The sequence below is a fragment of the Desmodus rotundus genome, chromosome 9 (genome assembly GCF_022682495.2).
Source record: "Desmodus rotundus isolate HL8 chromosome 9, HLdesRot8A.1, whole genome shotgun sequence".
NCBI lineage: Eukaryota > Metazoa > Chordata > Mammalia > Chiroptera > Phyllostomidae > Desmodus > Desmodus rotundus.
Genome location: NC_071395.1, coordinates 37,097,749 through 37,113,731, shown reverse-complemented (window position 1 = coordinate 37,113,731; position 15,983 = coordinate 37,097,749). Strand labels below are relative to the sequence as shown.

Below are 15,983 nucleotides of genomic sequence, written 5' to 3'. Positions count from 1 at the left end.
TGAGGTCCAACAGGGCCTCTAGCAGGGTCCAGGCACCGCCATGAACTGGTCCAGCCTCCTCTCTCCTATTGAAGCTATGTCCACACATCCCCTGACCTACCCGAGCCTCTGCTCATGTTGTCACAGCTGATACCTTCCCACTCCCCCTCTGGTTCCCTTCATGTCCCTGTGTGCTGTCCCACTAGTGGCAGCGTGATTGTTCCTGTGGTTCCAGTGCGCCTGTTTCACAGGCTCAGAGCGTGAACTCGCTGTTCTTATAACACACAGGATTCTTCCTTCTCCGAATCCTATAATTTGCCTAATTATTTCCGTAATGTTGGGCCTTTGGGGTGGTTCCAATTTTCTGCTGCTATAAATAAGGCTCTGTGTTTTCCTCTCTCTCATGGATTTGTCCCTCGGCTGTTTCTGGAATAAAATTCCTGGGTCAGAACATGTGCTGAGTGAGTAGCCAAGGACAGAAATGTGTGTTCCTGCCACTTCCCCCTTATGGTGACCCAGGAAGCCAGTGGAGGGCCAGGATGTGAGCTCTACCTAAACAGCTCGTAAAGACCTGAGGGGCTCAGAAACTGGGACATTGGGCAGTGACAGGGGACCCTGGTGCAAGGAAGGTGCCGGTCAAGCCCTGGCTTTGGATCAGGTTCCCCTGTGGGCAGTCGGAGCCCAGCTGACCAAGGCTGAGCTGCCCTCTCCCAGGCTGTGCACTCAGCCTATTCCTCTTGGGCCACAGATTGTGGGGGTCACCCCTCAAGCCATACCAGATCTGGCCAGGGAGCTGTGGGCAGCCCCTGCAGGCTGCGCAGGCTGTGAGTCTGTGTGGGTCGATGTGGGTGACATGCTCCTTCTGTCTTCTAGCTGGGTGGAACCAAGCTCAGGATGGGGAACCAGAGTGGTCCAGGGGGGAGGTGGAACTTACCCCGGGATTTTCAGTGTCACTAAAGTGGCCAGATTTAGCAAATAAAAACACAACCGTCCGGTGAAATTTTAAGTTTCACTTTTTTTTTTTTTTTTTTTTTTTACCATGTGTGTCCCTTGTAATTCTTACACTAAAAATTACTTGTTGCTCAGCAGAAATTCCAGTTTCACTAGATGTCCTGTGTTTTATCTGCTTCCCTAGCAGGAGTGTCATCTTCCTCATCAGCTTACAGGTGGCCTAGGCAGATAGGGCAAATATCCCAGGGCCTGCCGCTCCCCAGGAGAGGGCTAGCCTCTGTCTCCATGTGGAGAATCCCCAGGCAGGCTGCAGTCAGTTTCCTGTCTCTGGACCAATCACATCCCAGGGGCCTGCCCTCTGAACGTGGAGCTGTGGAGCCGCCACTTCTGGCTGCACTGGAAAATCCCAAGGAAGGCTCTGACTGGTTGACTTTATGGTGCCACCTCTGTGGGGCAGGACGGGGGGTATTCTTGATAGGCAGCCCTATTAGAGCAGAGTGCTCAGGGAGGAGGTTGAAGTTTCTGGGTAGACAAAGCCAGGAGTGACCCCCACCATCCTGCCTCCCCAGCTAGGACCTTGAGGTCCTTAATGACCTAGGGGTCCTCCAGGGGTCTGATCTAGGTGTAAGCAAAGAAGGTCAGGTAAATGAACAACCCCCTCAGTCCTCCCTACCCCAGACAGTGCAGAGTTCAGGCCAGCAGCTGTGCCCCTTGTGGGTCCACAGTGTAAGCACCCACTGCCTGGACTGGCTCTATACGGCCCAAGACCAGTTGTGCTAGTTCATCTAAGGAAGCTGAACATGGTCTGGAGTAGAATGTTCTAGAAGTACCTTTGACCTTGGGAAGTTCATGTCCCTCCAGAGCTGGATTTCTCTTCTCAAATGGGGACACAGGGGGAAATGGCCTTGAACCAGGGCAATGGGGAGAAGTGGGATTCCTGGGGGATCCCATTCTGTTCCCTGGGCCATGGCACAGCTTCCTTCTGGAGGCGTCCACAGCAGATTCCTTGTAAGAGAGTTTGCACCGCTGGCCTTCATGCTGGGAAGAGGCCCTTTGCTTCTTTTCTCCCCCATTTTTTTTTTTTTTAATTTTGCAGCCTGTGCAAAAAACTGAGAACGAGCAGGCCCCTCTGGGGCCTCTGCCAATTGATAATGTCTCGACATGTCTCTCTCTCCTTCTTCCTTGCACTGATTCTCTGGGACTGGACATCTGGACACTGGCAGGCCCCATCAGGGTCAGGGGTGGGGCACAGTGTTGGGAACTCATGGCTGGCTCCTCCCCTTGGTATGGAGGAGGCACAGGAGAAGGGTACCATGGTAGTTTTGGCCATCTGGGCAGCTTCTGGGCCAGTTCTAGGTTAGGGTCTCAGAGAGGGAGTACATAGTAGCCTCGGGAGTTGCATCCAACTGCCTTAAGAACCAAGGACCAAGACCTTCATGGGCCAGGGATGGGAAGCTGCTGGCTGCTGGGCTCCTGTCTTATACTCGCCATCCAGCTGGGCCAGCTGGGACAAGCGGCGGCTGTGATGGCAGCCAGTAGGCCTCTCCCCAGGGAACAGCCTCCCTGATGGGGTTTCATGTGAGCTGCATTGCTGATGGGGCTGTGGCTTGTTTTAGGGGAGGGGACCTCTGCTGAATTGACCTGTGTGTCGAGGTGGGACATGCCACTCCTTGTACAGAGGGGCTGGAGTATTCACGGTCCCACACCTCTAGGCTGATCCTGTCAAATCCCAGTGTAAGGCTGCTTCTGCTCCCACTGACCTCAGGCTCACTCTCCTGGCCACCCACTGGTGTTTCCCAAAGCAGGTTCCTTGCAATCCCCAAGCACTCTTGGGCCAGACAGAGTTGGCTGATACCGGTAGCCCCCTTGGTCCATGGGAGCTCTGGGAGGGGTGACCTCCCAACCTGTCTAGGAAGGGTTAGGCCATGAGGGCCTTGCTAAGGCAGGGGCCAGTTCATGGTGTTGGTGGGAGTCCCTTTCCCTGGACAGGCCTCACATCTCCTCCATGGGGCCTGGCTCTGCAGGGACTTGCATCATCTTGCTTTGCATCTGGTCTTATCCTTCATTATGTAGAATAGGGGTGGGGAGACTCCAAGCAGAGTCCTGGGCCACCAGCACATGGGTCCTTATGAAACGCAGTTTCATAAGGGTGCCTCACAGTCTGCCTGCCCGGGCCTCCGGGATTCTGGGACCACACCCACTCACCCCCACCTGGTACTGCACATGTATTGATCAACACCTTCATTTTCACTGCAACCTTCTCAGTAGCTTCGCCCATGCATGTGGGAAACAGGCACACAGAGGTTAAATGATTCCCAGATGACCCAGCTAGGAGCCGGGGCGGGGCTCGTACCCTAACCTCAGAGCTCCTGGCCCTGGACCACTGGAACCCTACCCAGTGAGGGGGGGAGGGTCCCTCTTGCCCCACCCTCTCTGGTCTCCTTCTGACACGCTCATCCTGTTGCAGAGCGCTGTGCTGCACTACCCGTGGTGGAGCACCTTCCCGCCTGCGCCATATCCAGCCTTCTCCAGTGAAAGCCAGTAAGTACCGCAGTGCTGCTTCAGCCACACCACCCTCAGGGGCTTTATTCTGCCCTCCCGTCCTGCAGTCACAAATTAAACAAAACTAGAACTCGCAGCCAGAGGGCTGCGACCTCCTGCCAAGTGGACCATGGGCCTGGCCTTGGCCGCTCAGAGGCAGTTGAGATCATCTAGCTATGATCTTAGAACCCACCAGGGAAAAGGGCAAAGTAGTGGGGAGAGGAACCAGGGAGGGCTCCACTGTGGGGGGTGACAAAAGGTGTGGAGGGGTGAGAAGCTTTGGGGGTGAAAGGGACCAGGAAGTCATCTTCCTACAGAGGGCTACAGGACCTGGGTTTTGTAGAGTAAATAGGAGTTTTCAGGGGAGCATGCCTGGAACCAGGCCAAGGAATGACCTGTGCACAGGGCCTGGAAGCATGTGTAGCTTGACCCTCTTTTTCTGGGATGCTTGTCCTGGGATGTGGGTGCATGGGACCCTCCCCTGAATTTCTGAGAGGCTAGAGTTTTTCCTTGTAGCAGGTGGCCCCACTCCTGTCTGCCATCAAGGTGAGGAGGACAGTGCCCCCACCATACCCGATAGCTCACATTTGTTCCCTGTGTCTCTCCAGCCAGTTTGTGAATTCTGCCTCCTTCCTTGTGGGCCAATCCTGTGCGGACACCAGCTACGGCCCCGCGGCCACCACCCCCAGCTTCCTGCCAAAGAGCGACTTTCCTCAGGTAGGACACTCAAGTCTGAGCAACCCCTCGAGCCCCCAGTGACCCAGCACCTGCCCACAAGTTCCCTGCTGCATCTCAGGTTGGCACCAACAACTTGTGTTGAGCCAGGTGCCCTGTGGAAATGTGGCTCATTCTGGGAAATAGCAGTGCCCCTCAGCCCCGCCAGCCTGAAGCGTGTGGCCCCAATGTTCGGATCTGTTAGAGACTATTTCACCACGGTGGAGATCTGGGTCGGAGGTCATGTAGAGGAGGGGGCTGCCCTTCTGCTCATGTCCTGTGTGTGGGTGGTGGGGCAGCCTCTCAGAGCGCCTGAATCTCTTTCCCCAAACCTCAGTGCCTTCCTCCCTCTCCCAGCAGAGGCCCTGTGCCCACCGTAGTGTCTAGGGGAGGGTCTGTGGTCCCCGTGCCCCAGCCAGAGCAGTGCCCGTCAGGTGCAGACACCACAGTGAGTGTCTGTGTCCCCAAACCCTGCGGCCATTTGAAAATGTGACCCACACCAGTCAAAGGAAGATGACATTTGATTTATTCTCCTGGGGACATGGGACAGCTCATCCCTGCAGGAATCAGGTGGACCCTGCCCTCACAGCCTCACCCCGGCCTCACTTATGTAGTGCCCCCCTCTCATCGTGGCCGCTTGGGAAAACCAAGCTCTGCGGAGATGATTTGTGGGAAGAAACTGGGAAGAAACCCACACTCGGTCTAGCGTTGGCGCCTTTGTTCTAATGTGATCGCCTAGGGCCGTTAGAACCTCAGCGCTGTGTTTCCCTCAGAAACTTCAAATACTTGGCCCAAGCCTATTGTCTGTGACCTGGAGCGGGGTGGTTCGGCTTGGCATACAGTTTGGGAACCGCCCATATATGACGGTGCCAGGGCCAATCAGGGAGTGAAGAGGCAGTAGGCACTCAGCTCTTGGCCTCGGTCTCCCGCTGTGAGGTGGGAGCTGTGAGGTGGGAGCACGTGTTGCCTACGAGGGGATGGGCTGTGGAGGGATGCAGCACGAACCAGCCAGTTCAAACCCACTAGACTCACCTGGATCCAGACAGACTGTTCAGCCGGCGCGCACCCACCGTAGCCCGCTGTTCTCCGCACTTAGGGCTTCAGCAGGACCGAGCAGAGAGCTGGACTGAGGGGTTATACTGGGGTGACCAATATGCCCCCCAAATCCACATCCACCTGGATCCTTCCAGTGAGTCCTTCTTTGGAACTAGGGTCTTTGTAGGAATGATCAGCTAAACCTGAAGGTGAGAGGACGCTGGTTATCTCAGCCTGTCCTAAACCCAGCGAGTCCTTGGAGAGATAGAAGAGGAGACACCGACACAGAGGACAAAGCACGTGACTGTGGAGGGAGAGGCCAGGCCATGGGGCCATAGCCAAGGATACTGGGAGCTGGGAGAGGTGGGAGGGACCCTCTTGGGACATTCGCCCTCCAGGGCTGTGGGAGCACGTGTCCGTTGTTTAAGCTACCCCTCAGTGATCCTTGTGACCACGCAGGAAAAGATGAGGCTGGGCCTCATGGAGATGGGAGCAGAGAGCTCACCTGCCCCTGAGGGGCCATGCAAGGGAAAGTTGGGCCCCCAAGTCTCCCAGGATAAGGGCCCCTATGTTAGAGGTGAGAGACCTTGTGGACATGTCCCTCCAGCCTTTCCAGGCACGTTCACAGTTCCTTCCTTCAGCTCTAGCGCACAGGGAAACCCAGGCCTTTGTGTCTTGGCAGGTGCCATTGCCAAGCCTTGGGAGGTGCCAGTATCCAGCAGTGGTCAGTCTCTCAGGGTGCCCTGGCTGTTGGCTCGAGACCCTCCCCTATCTGCTGCATCTCTGGATGTTGGCTTATCCTGCAGTGTTGGTGGCTTCTCAGAGCTCTGATTAAGTTCCTCTCCACCCATCTCGGACACGACTCCACATCTAGACTTGTTACCTCTTGACACTTCCCCAGCTGGGGCGTCACCTGATGTGCAAATGAGCAGACTAAGGCATGGAGTGTGCAGAGCCCAGGGCCCTTAGAAGCCTCCCGACCCCTGCAGCCACCCACCTGGCCTTACTCCCCCATCTCTCTCTAATGCATTTGGCTCCCACCACCTCCCTTGCTCTGCCAAGAATCGACGCAGTTTCTCAGCCGAGAACCCCTTGGGGCGCCACACTGCCTTTCCTAGCACTCGGAGTTCATGAATCCATCCCACAGATGTTTATTGAGCGCCTGCTGAACGTATAACGGCCCATCACCCCTTCCAGCTGCCTTGCTAGGGCACCTTGGACCCAGATCTCCCTTTAAAAGCAGCAGAACCTTCTTCCAGCAAAATCTCACCCCAGTTCTGAGCATGGGATCAGACAGATGTGAAACCAGAGTTCGCTCACGGTGAGGGGTCCCGCAGCCCTATTGGTCAACATCCTGCAATTCGCTCATGACCCCTGGGCCTGTGGTCCAAGCCAGGGAGTCCAGACCGAGCCTAGTATTTGAGACCCTTTATAGCCAAGCCTGGCCCACCAGGCCCACCACAGGCACCCTTTCCTCCTGATTCAGATTAAGTGACATCACCATGGTGGCTGGCTCAGGGACAGTTCCAAAGATGTCCTCATCCTGGTCCCGGGACTTATGGACATGTTACCTCATGTGGCACAGGGACTTTGCAGATGAGATTAAGTCAAGGATCCTGAGATGGCGTTGAACCTGGATTACTCAGGGGGCCCAGGACTCTCCTCCCTGAGGCACCCGAGCCTCTGTTTGGGTCCGTGGAGGAGGCTTAGGGCTGGAAAGCTTCTCTTTGTCTGTCCCCTGGCCAAGCCAAGTGCTCCCCTAACCCTTCTGACACCCAGCTCTAAAAAACCTGTTTATAAACCTGGACATGGGAGCTGGAGGAGCCCAAAAGAAAGAAAAAAGGCATTTCACTGAATGGATGTGTTAGAACACAACCCCAAAGATGTCCCCATCCTGGTTCTGGGATCTGTGGATATCACTTCACATGGTAAAGGAACTTTACAGGTGGGATTAAGTCAAGGACCCTCAGGTGGAGACAACCCTGGTTTCCCCGGGGGGCCCAGGATCATCACAGCGTCCTCACAAGAGGGAGGCAGGAGGGTCAGAGTCAGAGATGGAAGAGGCAGCACTGATGGCTGTGAAGACAGAGGAAGGGGCCACGAGCCAGGGATGTGGCACGTCTAGAAGCTGGAAAAGGCCAGAAAAGATTCTCCCCTGGACCTTCCGGAAGGACCGGCCCTGCCTGCACGTGGGTTTAGCCCTGTGAGACTCATGTTGAACTCTTCACCTCCAGAAGCATAAGGTAATAAACGCTCGATGTTTAAGCCAGGAAGTTTGCAGTAATTTATTACAGCAGTGAAAGGAAAACGATACACCGTGCAAATCCCTTGTGTGGCCCATGGCACACTCTAGAAGTGTTCCCCACTGTTGTGTAAACCAGGAGGAATTGGAGTGAAAAATCTAGAGCTGGGCTGGGGGCGAGGGGTGAATATAAACCCGTAGTCCCTAATATGCCTCCTGGTAACTAAACTCGATTCCCAGATTTCCTCCTGGCAGCCAAAACAAAAAGAACAAGGAGATGAGCTGTGTGACTCCTGTTACCTGCGAGGAGAACGCTTCTCCCAATTTCCCTTTGGGGCACAAAGCAATTCCCCCAGGGTCAGCATCCTGTCCCTACCTCAACAGGGAATGCGTCCAGACCTGTGGTTCCCCAGCCTGTAGTTGGCCTCAGCCCTGGCTTTGCTGTGTGTGAGGTCTTTGCTCCTCTCCTGTCTCCTGGGATAAATCATGGAACCTCAGGTGTATTAGGTATCTCCCTCAATTCTACACGTGAGCCTACCCAGGCCCAGGAACACTGGGGACAGGTTGGCTGTGCCTCCATGGGTCCCCACACTTCACAGGTCCCAGCCTGGAGGATCCTGCAGTCCAGATGCCTCTGAAGGCAGCTGTGCTGAGTGTAGCCCCCCACCACCCTGCCCTGCTCAGGGCCCGAGGCCCAGGTTCCAGTGTGGCGAGGGCTCATGCACCCGGGCTGTCTGGAAAGTTGAGCTCTGATGCTTTTTACTGTGTGTTTGAATGTTTTCACAACAAAACAAATTTTAAAATATTTTAGAGCCCTGGCTGGTGTGGCTCAATTGGTTGGACATCCTCTGCAAAGCAAAAGGTTGCCAGTTTGATTCCGGTCAGGACACGTGCCTAGGTTGCAGGTTTGATTCCTGGTCTGGGACCTATGTGGTCTGCGACCTATGTGGTCGAGGACGCGTATGAGAGGCAACCGATTGATGTTTCTTTCTCACATTAAAGTTTCTCTCCCTCTCTTTCTCCCTTCCTTACTCTCTAAAAAATAAATAAATATTAAAAAAATATTTTAGATGTTCAGAAAAGTGGCAAAAACAGTATTGAGAATTCCCAGCTGCCCTCCTTCACCCAGCTCCCATGCACCATCACCATCCTGCATAACTGTGGCCCATGTCTCCCAGGGCAGAAATGAGCTTAACTCAGCGCTTGTGACAGACATGAGTGCCAGCTAAACACTGAGGTCTCTGAAGAGCATTGGTCGGTCTTGGGTTTGCCTGGGAGCCTCTGGCTGAGGCTGGGGCTCTGTGCTTAGAGCAGGAGCCCCACAGACCAGGCCCTGTGTCTGCCTCAGTGCATTGTCTCTGAGGCCTTGGTATTGATGTGTCTCATTGCCAACAGGATTGACCTTGACCCCTGCTGGGGCAGCCTCCCCCAGATCCCTCCACTGCCCGCTCTCAAGCTGCTACTTGTCCCTCTCATCCTGGGACGGACACACAAGGTCGTGCAGGTGTGCTGGCCCCTTGTGGTGGGGGCAGGGATGGCCGTATCATTTGTCAGTGGGTGTCGGCTGCAGCCCTTGTGACGGAGGCAGCCGTCTGGCAGAGAGTGTTTTCCTCACTGCTCTCCTGATCAGCTGGCATTCTGCAGGGACAGCTGCCCCCTCCCTTTAGCTAATCAGTCATTCGTTTATATCAATGTGGGCTGCGATCAGGTGCCATCAGGATTGTCTGCTTGGGATTTCCTGTGTTCGTGTGTGTCCCCAGTGGAGCACTTCCTCCCTTGTGGCCACTCGGGCTGGCCCAGATGCAGGCTGTTCCTTCCCTGCCTTGGCCCTTGCATCACTTACCTCCCCAAGGAAGGGCCTCCTCTCCTTCTGACACTGGTTGGCACGGAGCCACTCAGGCCCCAAGTCTCTGGTTGGAGATCTGAACAGCTCAAGGGGCTCACACGGGGCGTGCTGAATACTGGATGTGCGAGCATGCAGCTTTTCTTTTGTCACTTAGTTTTCATTGAGATACAAGTTGCACATCAAAGGATTCAGTGACTGTTGGTATACTCACTGTGTTGGCACCCTTTACTTCTGTCTTTTGTCAGAGCATTTCATCACCTCCAAAAGAAATCCCATCCCCATCAGCGGTCCCCCTCCCCATTTCCCTCCCCCAGTCCCTGACAACCACGAATCCACTTCCTGTCTCTGTGGATGTGCCTGTACTGGCCATCTCACATAAATGGAATCACACACTGTGGCCTTTTGTGTCTGGCTTCTCTCCCCGAGCATCATGTTTCCGGGGTTCGTCCACACTGTAGCGAGTGCCAGCACTTCACTCCTTTTCATGGCTGAGCGATATTCTACTCTGTGGATGGACCACATAAGTGTTTCTGCATTCATCCATCAGTGGGCACGTAGGCTGTGTCTACCTGTCGGCTGTTGTGAATCCTACTGCCATGAACATCATATACAGGCCTTCGTGTGGACGTGTGTTCCAGATGTGGCTGAATCTGACTGGGGGGGATACTTGGGAACATGTCAGGTCAGGGTTAGGGGTGAGGGACTCAGCATCTCAGCATTCCATCTCCCTTGCCTCCCCACACGCTCATTTCCTGGAGCAGGCACTGCCCTGACATCTCCTCCCAAGGCCACCTGGACCCCTCACATCTTGGCCAGGCTCTGGGGACGACTCTTTCCCATGTGCTAAGCACCCCTCACACAGGTAGTATGGCATCTCAGGGCTTCTGGGAAGCCAGGATGAGGTCATGGCTCAGAAAAATACTTCACAAACTCTCAGCGGCTCCCTCCTTGGCGAGGGGCAGGTGGCATTGACTGTTTGGCATATGGATTTCATGGGGTCAGAGGTCTTGGCTTACCCAGTAGGTTCTTAGCAGTTACCAACATTGGCAAAAAGAGCGTGAGATTCCTTATCACAGGAGCCTGTTGGTTCATACCTGGCCATAGCCAGGAACCCCTCCAAGGGCTGCAATGAAGGCCACCGCCCGGAACATCCCCCCACCATGGTCTGTGCCAAGGGCCAGGACCCTGTGGGGGGCAGGAGCGTGGGTGTATCCTGAGGGTCTCTGTGTGGAAGTTGGGCCACCCGGGCACCAGGGAAGAAGGAGGTGAGGGAAGTTTTGGAGGCCGGGGTCTGTCTCACAGATTCTGCGGAAGTCCCCAGTCAGGATCCAACCCCTTCTGATTGCAGTGCTGAAAAGTGTTCAGGGGTGGCATGCTGCTGAGGCCACTCGGCCCACACCAGGCAGCTGGCCCTGTGATGGGCTGACAGCAGAGCTTTCTGAGGAGGGGCGTGTAGGAGCATCGTGGAGCTACCCTACCAAAGTATTTCAAACTGGGCAGCTTAAAACCATAGAGATGTACGCCCCCCCCCCCATTCTGACGCTAGATGTCTGAAATCAAGGTGTTGCAGAGCTGCCCTCCCTCCAGAGGCTTCATGGGACGGGGTGGCGTCCTTCCTGCCTCTCCCAGCTTCTAGGGGCTCTGGACATCCTGGACTTGGGGCCCCATCGCTGTAGTGCCTGCCTCTGTCTTCACATTGTTTCTGCCTGTGTGTCTGTGTCCACACTTCTCTCTTCTTAGAAGGACGGCAGCCAGTGCGCTAGGGCCACTCCACTCCAGTGTGACCCCATCTTAGCTAATTATACCTGCACAGACCCTATTCCCAAATAAGGACCTATTCACAGGTTAGGACTCAAACCTGTCATTTTGGGGGACACAATTGATCCCTCAACAGGGACATCCTAGCAGTGAGGTGTGCCTGAGCGGGCCTGCAGTGCCCGCCCTACTCCTCTGCCCAGTGAGTGCTGTAACTTGGGGACAGACAGACTACCTGTGGCCCAGGTCAGTGGTGGCCTGAGACCTCGAGTGTGTATAAAGAAACTGATGAGGCAGGTGGAGAAGGTAAGGGATGAGACCCCCAAACAGAGGGGGAGGCTCTCGAGAAACCGGGACCTCTGGGCAGCCCCATAGGGCCCAGCTGCACTTATGGGGCTGGAGCCACCACCATCCATGTCCTTGGGTGTGGCTCCCACCCACACTGGAACCCAGGGCACCTGTCTCACCTCACCAGGGCCTCTGCCCAGACCTGACTTGGTGCCTTCCCACTATCCCATTCACTTCCTTTGCAGACCCGCAGCCCGTGGTCACCAGGGTGGCAGGGCCACTAGCAGGCCAGGCTAGGGGTGGATGAGGTGGCCAGGTGCCCAGTGGGTGATGACTTCCCCAAGCAGGGTCCCCTCCTTTTCCACAGATCCCCAGCCACACCTTGGGCTTCTCTGTCTCCTCAGGGTCACCTTTGCCAGTTGGCCAACCATCTGGTGACAATATACAAGGGACAGAGAGTCAGAGTTTACAAACTTGACTGGCAGCTTGACAAATTTTACGTCCGTTAAACCTAGTAATAAAAAGGTTTTTTTAAAAAGTGATTTTATTATTGTTTTCCTGTCATTAAAGATTCCAAGAAACTCTTTTTTAAATGGAGACAAAATTTGCATACCTTAAAATTCACCTTTTTAAAGTACATTCACAATGTCGTGCAACCGTCACCTCTGTCTTGTTCTAGATTGTTTCTTTACCGCCAAAAGAAGCCTTGTCCCCCTTAGCAGTCACCCCCATCCCCTGACAACCATTAACCCACGTCCTGTCTTTGTGGATTGCCTGTTCTGGACATGTCCCATAAATGAAATCACACACCACGTGGTCCGTGGTGTCTGGCTTCCCCTCCTGAGCACGCTGATTTCAAAGTCTGTCCACGTTGTGGCGAGTATCAGTGCTTCAGTCGTTTTCATGGCTGAGTGATGTTCCGGCGTGTGGTGGGACTGCCTTCATCCACGACAGACGTTTGGGTTGTCCCTGCCCTGTGGCTGTTGTGAATCTAGCCTCAGTGGACGTGCGCGCACAGGCTTCTCTGTGGGCGTGCTTGCATTTCTCTTGGCTGGACACCTAGCGGTGGCATTGCAGGGTCACGTGGAAGCTGTGTGGTCTTTGGAGGAACCGCTCGCTGTTTTGCAGAGACACAGACGCCTGTTGTACATTGTCATCGGTATGTTGGAGGTTCCGACTCTTCTCTGTCCTCACCAGCACTTGTCCCTGTCATCTGTTTGAGTCTAGCAATACCTCGGGTGTGCAGTGTGTCTCACTTGTGACCTGCCTTTTCCAGTAGCCTGGTGGTGTCACGTGTCTTAATGAGCTTGCTGCCATGTGTGCACTTTTCCTCCCGCCCATGGTGGCCGCAGCCTGGCAGGGTGCCCCATAGCAGCTGTCTCCGTTGTTGGGGTCCGTGTTGCCCCTGGCTGTGTGGGGGGACAGGACAGGGACTGCTTCAGTGGCCTCATTGGACTACGGGGCTGGACCCCGTGACCACTCAGTCATTCCCACGGGGTGGGTACCTGTGCCTAGGGCCCTGAGCCCACAGGGCATGATGGTTTTGCATGCCCTGGCCGCCAGCCGTCCCTGATCCTAACCCTGTGCTGGACTGAGGGATGCAGGGGCCGGTGGGATGGGGAGGAACAGGGCTTCAGGGGCAGGCAGAGTCCTTGGCAAGTCTGGAGGGTAAGGAGCAGGGTGGGTCTGAGTGCCTGAGAAGAGGACCCCCAGGTGGAGCCCAGCATGGGCAAAGGCCCTTGGGTGCCCAGGAGGCACTGGAGACAGCTCCAGGATGGTAGGTGAAGGCGGTGGAGCTGGGTTCAGGCTGAGGAGCTAGGGGCTGGGCCCAGGAGGTTGCAGGGAGACATGGAGGGGTGGGATGGACCTTAGTTTCCTCCCTGCATCCTGTGGCCTGTGCCCCTTAGAATCACTGCTACGGGCATCTCAGGAACAGCAGAGGATCCCTATCAGGCCGAGCCAGCAGTCAGGGGTGGAGGCCAGGTAGAATAGAACCCAGCTGTCCGGAGAAACTGAGGCAGGGCTGGGAGGAGCTGCCTGGCATCCCAGTTTGCCCCCCAGCATCCCATCTAAACCCTGAGCGCCTGCAGAGGGGCCTGGCCACTGTGGACGGGGCACCCGGGGACGGCAGGGTACGACCTGGCGGGCTCGTGCGTTGTTGACAGCCTCTGTGGCTAGATTCCGCCCTGTACAGTAATTGTCCCTGCACTGCCAGTAATCGCCCTGACTTACCAGGCAGGCATCATTTCCTGAAAGTCAGCGGCCTTAGGGGAAGTAGGCGCTGGTGGTGACTAAACCAACATGCAAATGCAGCCGAGCTGGGGCTGAGAGCAGAGCTGGGAGCTGGCTGCTGTCTGCCGGCCCAGCGCCCAAGGTCATGAAGGAGCGCTCCTTCGAGGGGACCCACCGGCGGCCACGCCATGTCCCAGCTACAGTTCTGGTTGCAGTTTGCAGAACTCAACAAGGTAACACTCCCACTGGGCCTCAGGGTAATCTGGCTCCCTCCCACCTGGCAGGGACCTTCGGACCACCTTTGGATTCTGAGGGCTGCCTGGACCCACCAGACCCCGGGCTCCTCCCCTCCTCCTGGCTCCTGTTGGCTTTTTTGGCAGTGAAAGTGAATTTGCAGGAGTTTTCTGAGAACTGGTGGGGACATGGGGAGGGACCACGGAGGCGCCACAAAATGAAAGTGCTTGTAGCCAGCGGGAGGTGGGAGGGGCTGTGTCTGAATGCCTGCAGTCCCTGCTCTGGCCTGGGTGGCCCTAGCGTTGGACCTGAGAGTCTCACCGGCTCTGGGGTGTCTGGGGGCACCCATCAGCGTCTCTTTGCCAGCAGTGGCATACCCGGTTTGGGATTGGCTCTCACAGACAGGTAGGAATGGATCCCTGTAACTCCTCCTTTCCCCAGGCACCCAGGTAAGCATCAAGCCCCTGCCTGGAGCAGTGAAAGAACCCATTTGAAGGTCATTTCTGGGGTCTGCTTTGACTAGGAGGGGGGGTTGCTAAGCTGCTGCAGCCCCCCTGGGGGAGGCCCAGAGCTGGGTCAGGGGTGGAGGGCCATCCTGTCCCGTCCTGCCTGGCTGTAGTGTGGGGGGAGGGGCGCTGTGGGCAGCTCCAACATGTCCTGCCATCCCCCCCCCAGTCCCGGGGTTCCTGAAATGCTGCAGACACGGCACTGCAGCAGGTGACCCCACGCTCTCCTGGCCTCTCAGAACTGGTGGAGTAACCAGCCAGCTCCCTCCCCACTCAGGGGCTGAAGCAGGAAGAGCAGTGTGCGGGTCTGGGGTCTGGGGAGAGGTGCTTTAAGTGGGAACTCCGGGAGGGCAGTTCTGGGTTTGAGTGGTCTTGGGGGTCTGCTGATGTCTGCTGGGAATCAGGTCCCCAACAGGAAGGGTTCCCTTCTCACCTCCACCCAGCTCCTCACCCTGCACAAGGGGTGCAGCTGGAAGGACCCCTGGGAGCCTCACCTCCCCTGACCTCTGCTGACCTGTGCGAGGCCCCTCCTTCCTTTGCCCAAGAATTGAGGGGCCCCCCCTTTGCTAGCTGCTGGTCAGGGTGTCTGGAGGCAGTGTCCCCAGAGTGGGTGGGGCAAGAACGCCTACTTTCTTAACAGACGATGTATTTTAGGACATGTTTAGACTTCACAGAATCGTTGTGGATGGTGTATATTCTCATGTCCTCCTACCCAGTCCCCCTGTTCACACCTACTATCACTGCAGTACCTTTGTCACAGCTGATGAGCCAGGACTGAGACATCATTAATACCTGAAGTCCATAATTACTAGATTTCCTCAGTTTCCCCTGACGGCTTATCTCTGCCCTAGGACCCCATCAGGATCCCAGTGGCACTGTCATCACATCCCCTTAGGCCCCTCCGACTGAGTCCGTTTCCCTCCTTTCTTAGGTGGACACCCGGGGCTGTGTCTTTACAGGACGTCCCCAGTCAGGGTTCTCTGGTATCTTTCTCATGATTGCACTGAGGGAGGTGCCCTGCTCATTTATCACATCATGGTCCCTGCTGTCCCCATGGCTGCTCCCGGCTGATGTTGATCCTCATCTCCTGGCTGTGGTGCTAGTCAGGCTTCTCCGCTGGGAAGTCCCCTTCCCATCCGCCGTCCCCTCGGGTAGGGGTACCTCTGCACATCCACTTTCTGCCAGGCCATTCTTCCTCCTCTGCCCCCTAGGCCCCTCTCAGGGGCCATTTGGCCTCCATAAAGCAGAACCACCTTTCAGCGACCCAGGAGCTCGTGTCACTCTGTCTAGGCTCAGGCGGTACCCACCAGGGCATGCTCAGCTGTGGCCTCAGAGGGATTTCACCAAAGACGTGGCTACCTCCACCTGCACCCAGACCCCACCCTGCCTAGCCTGTAGGCATTTCTGGGGTCTCTGCAAGACTTAGAGCCTGGCCTTCCTTGGCATCATGCACTAGACTTGGACTGGGCCTCCTCTGAGCCCTGCTGCCCTGGAAGGGGTAGAGCCCAGGGGAGGTCCAGCCTCGTGGTTGGCAGGACCAGACTTGCCCATGGTTGCCTCAGGTTGCCTCAGTTCCTCCTGAGATAGCTGCACTGGCCTTTTGAGTCTCCTGGCTCTTGTGTGAGTGGGCTGGGCACCCAGGAGGGTCAAGGTGTGCTTC

At 56.0% G+C, this 15,983-nt stretch overlaps 1 protein-coding gene across 9 annotated transcripts in view; it reads left to right on the top strand.

Annotated features, from left to right (window-relative positions):
* The window catches only part of SBNO2 (strawberry notch homolog 2), a 49,291-nt gene that overhangs the window by 15,565 nt on the left and 17,743 nt on the right, over window positions 1-15,983 (top strand). For 7 of the 9 annotated variants that reach the window (XM_053910734.2, XM_053910733.2, XM_053910732.2 and 4 more), the window contains exons 3-4: window positions 3,398-3,471; window positions 4,080-4,188. In XM_053910734.2, the coding sequence (XP_053766709.1) occupies window positions 3,398-3,471; window positions 4,080-4,188 (183 nt within the window). Of the gene's footprint in view, window positions 1-3,397; window positions 3,472-4,079; window positions 4,189-13,228; window positions 13,817-15,983 lie in introns of those variants that run through there. The other 2 variants (XM_053910736.2, XM_053910739.2) reach the window with 2 other exon arrangements.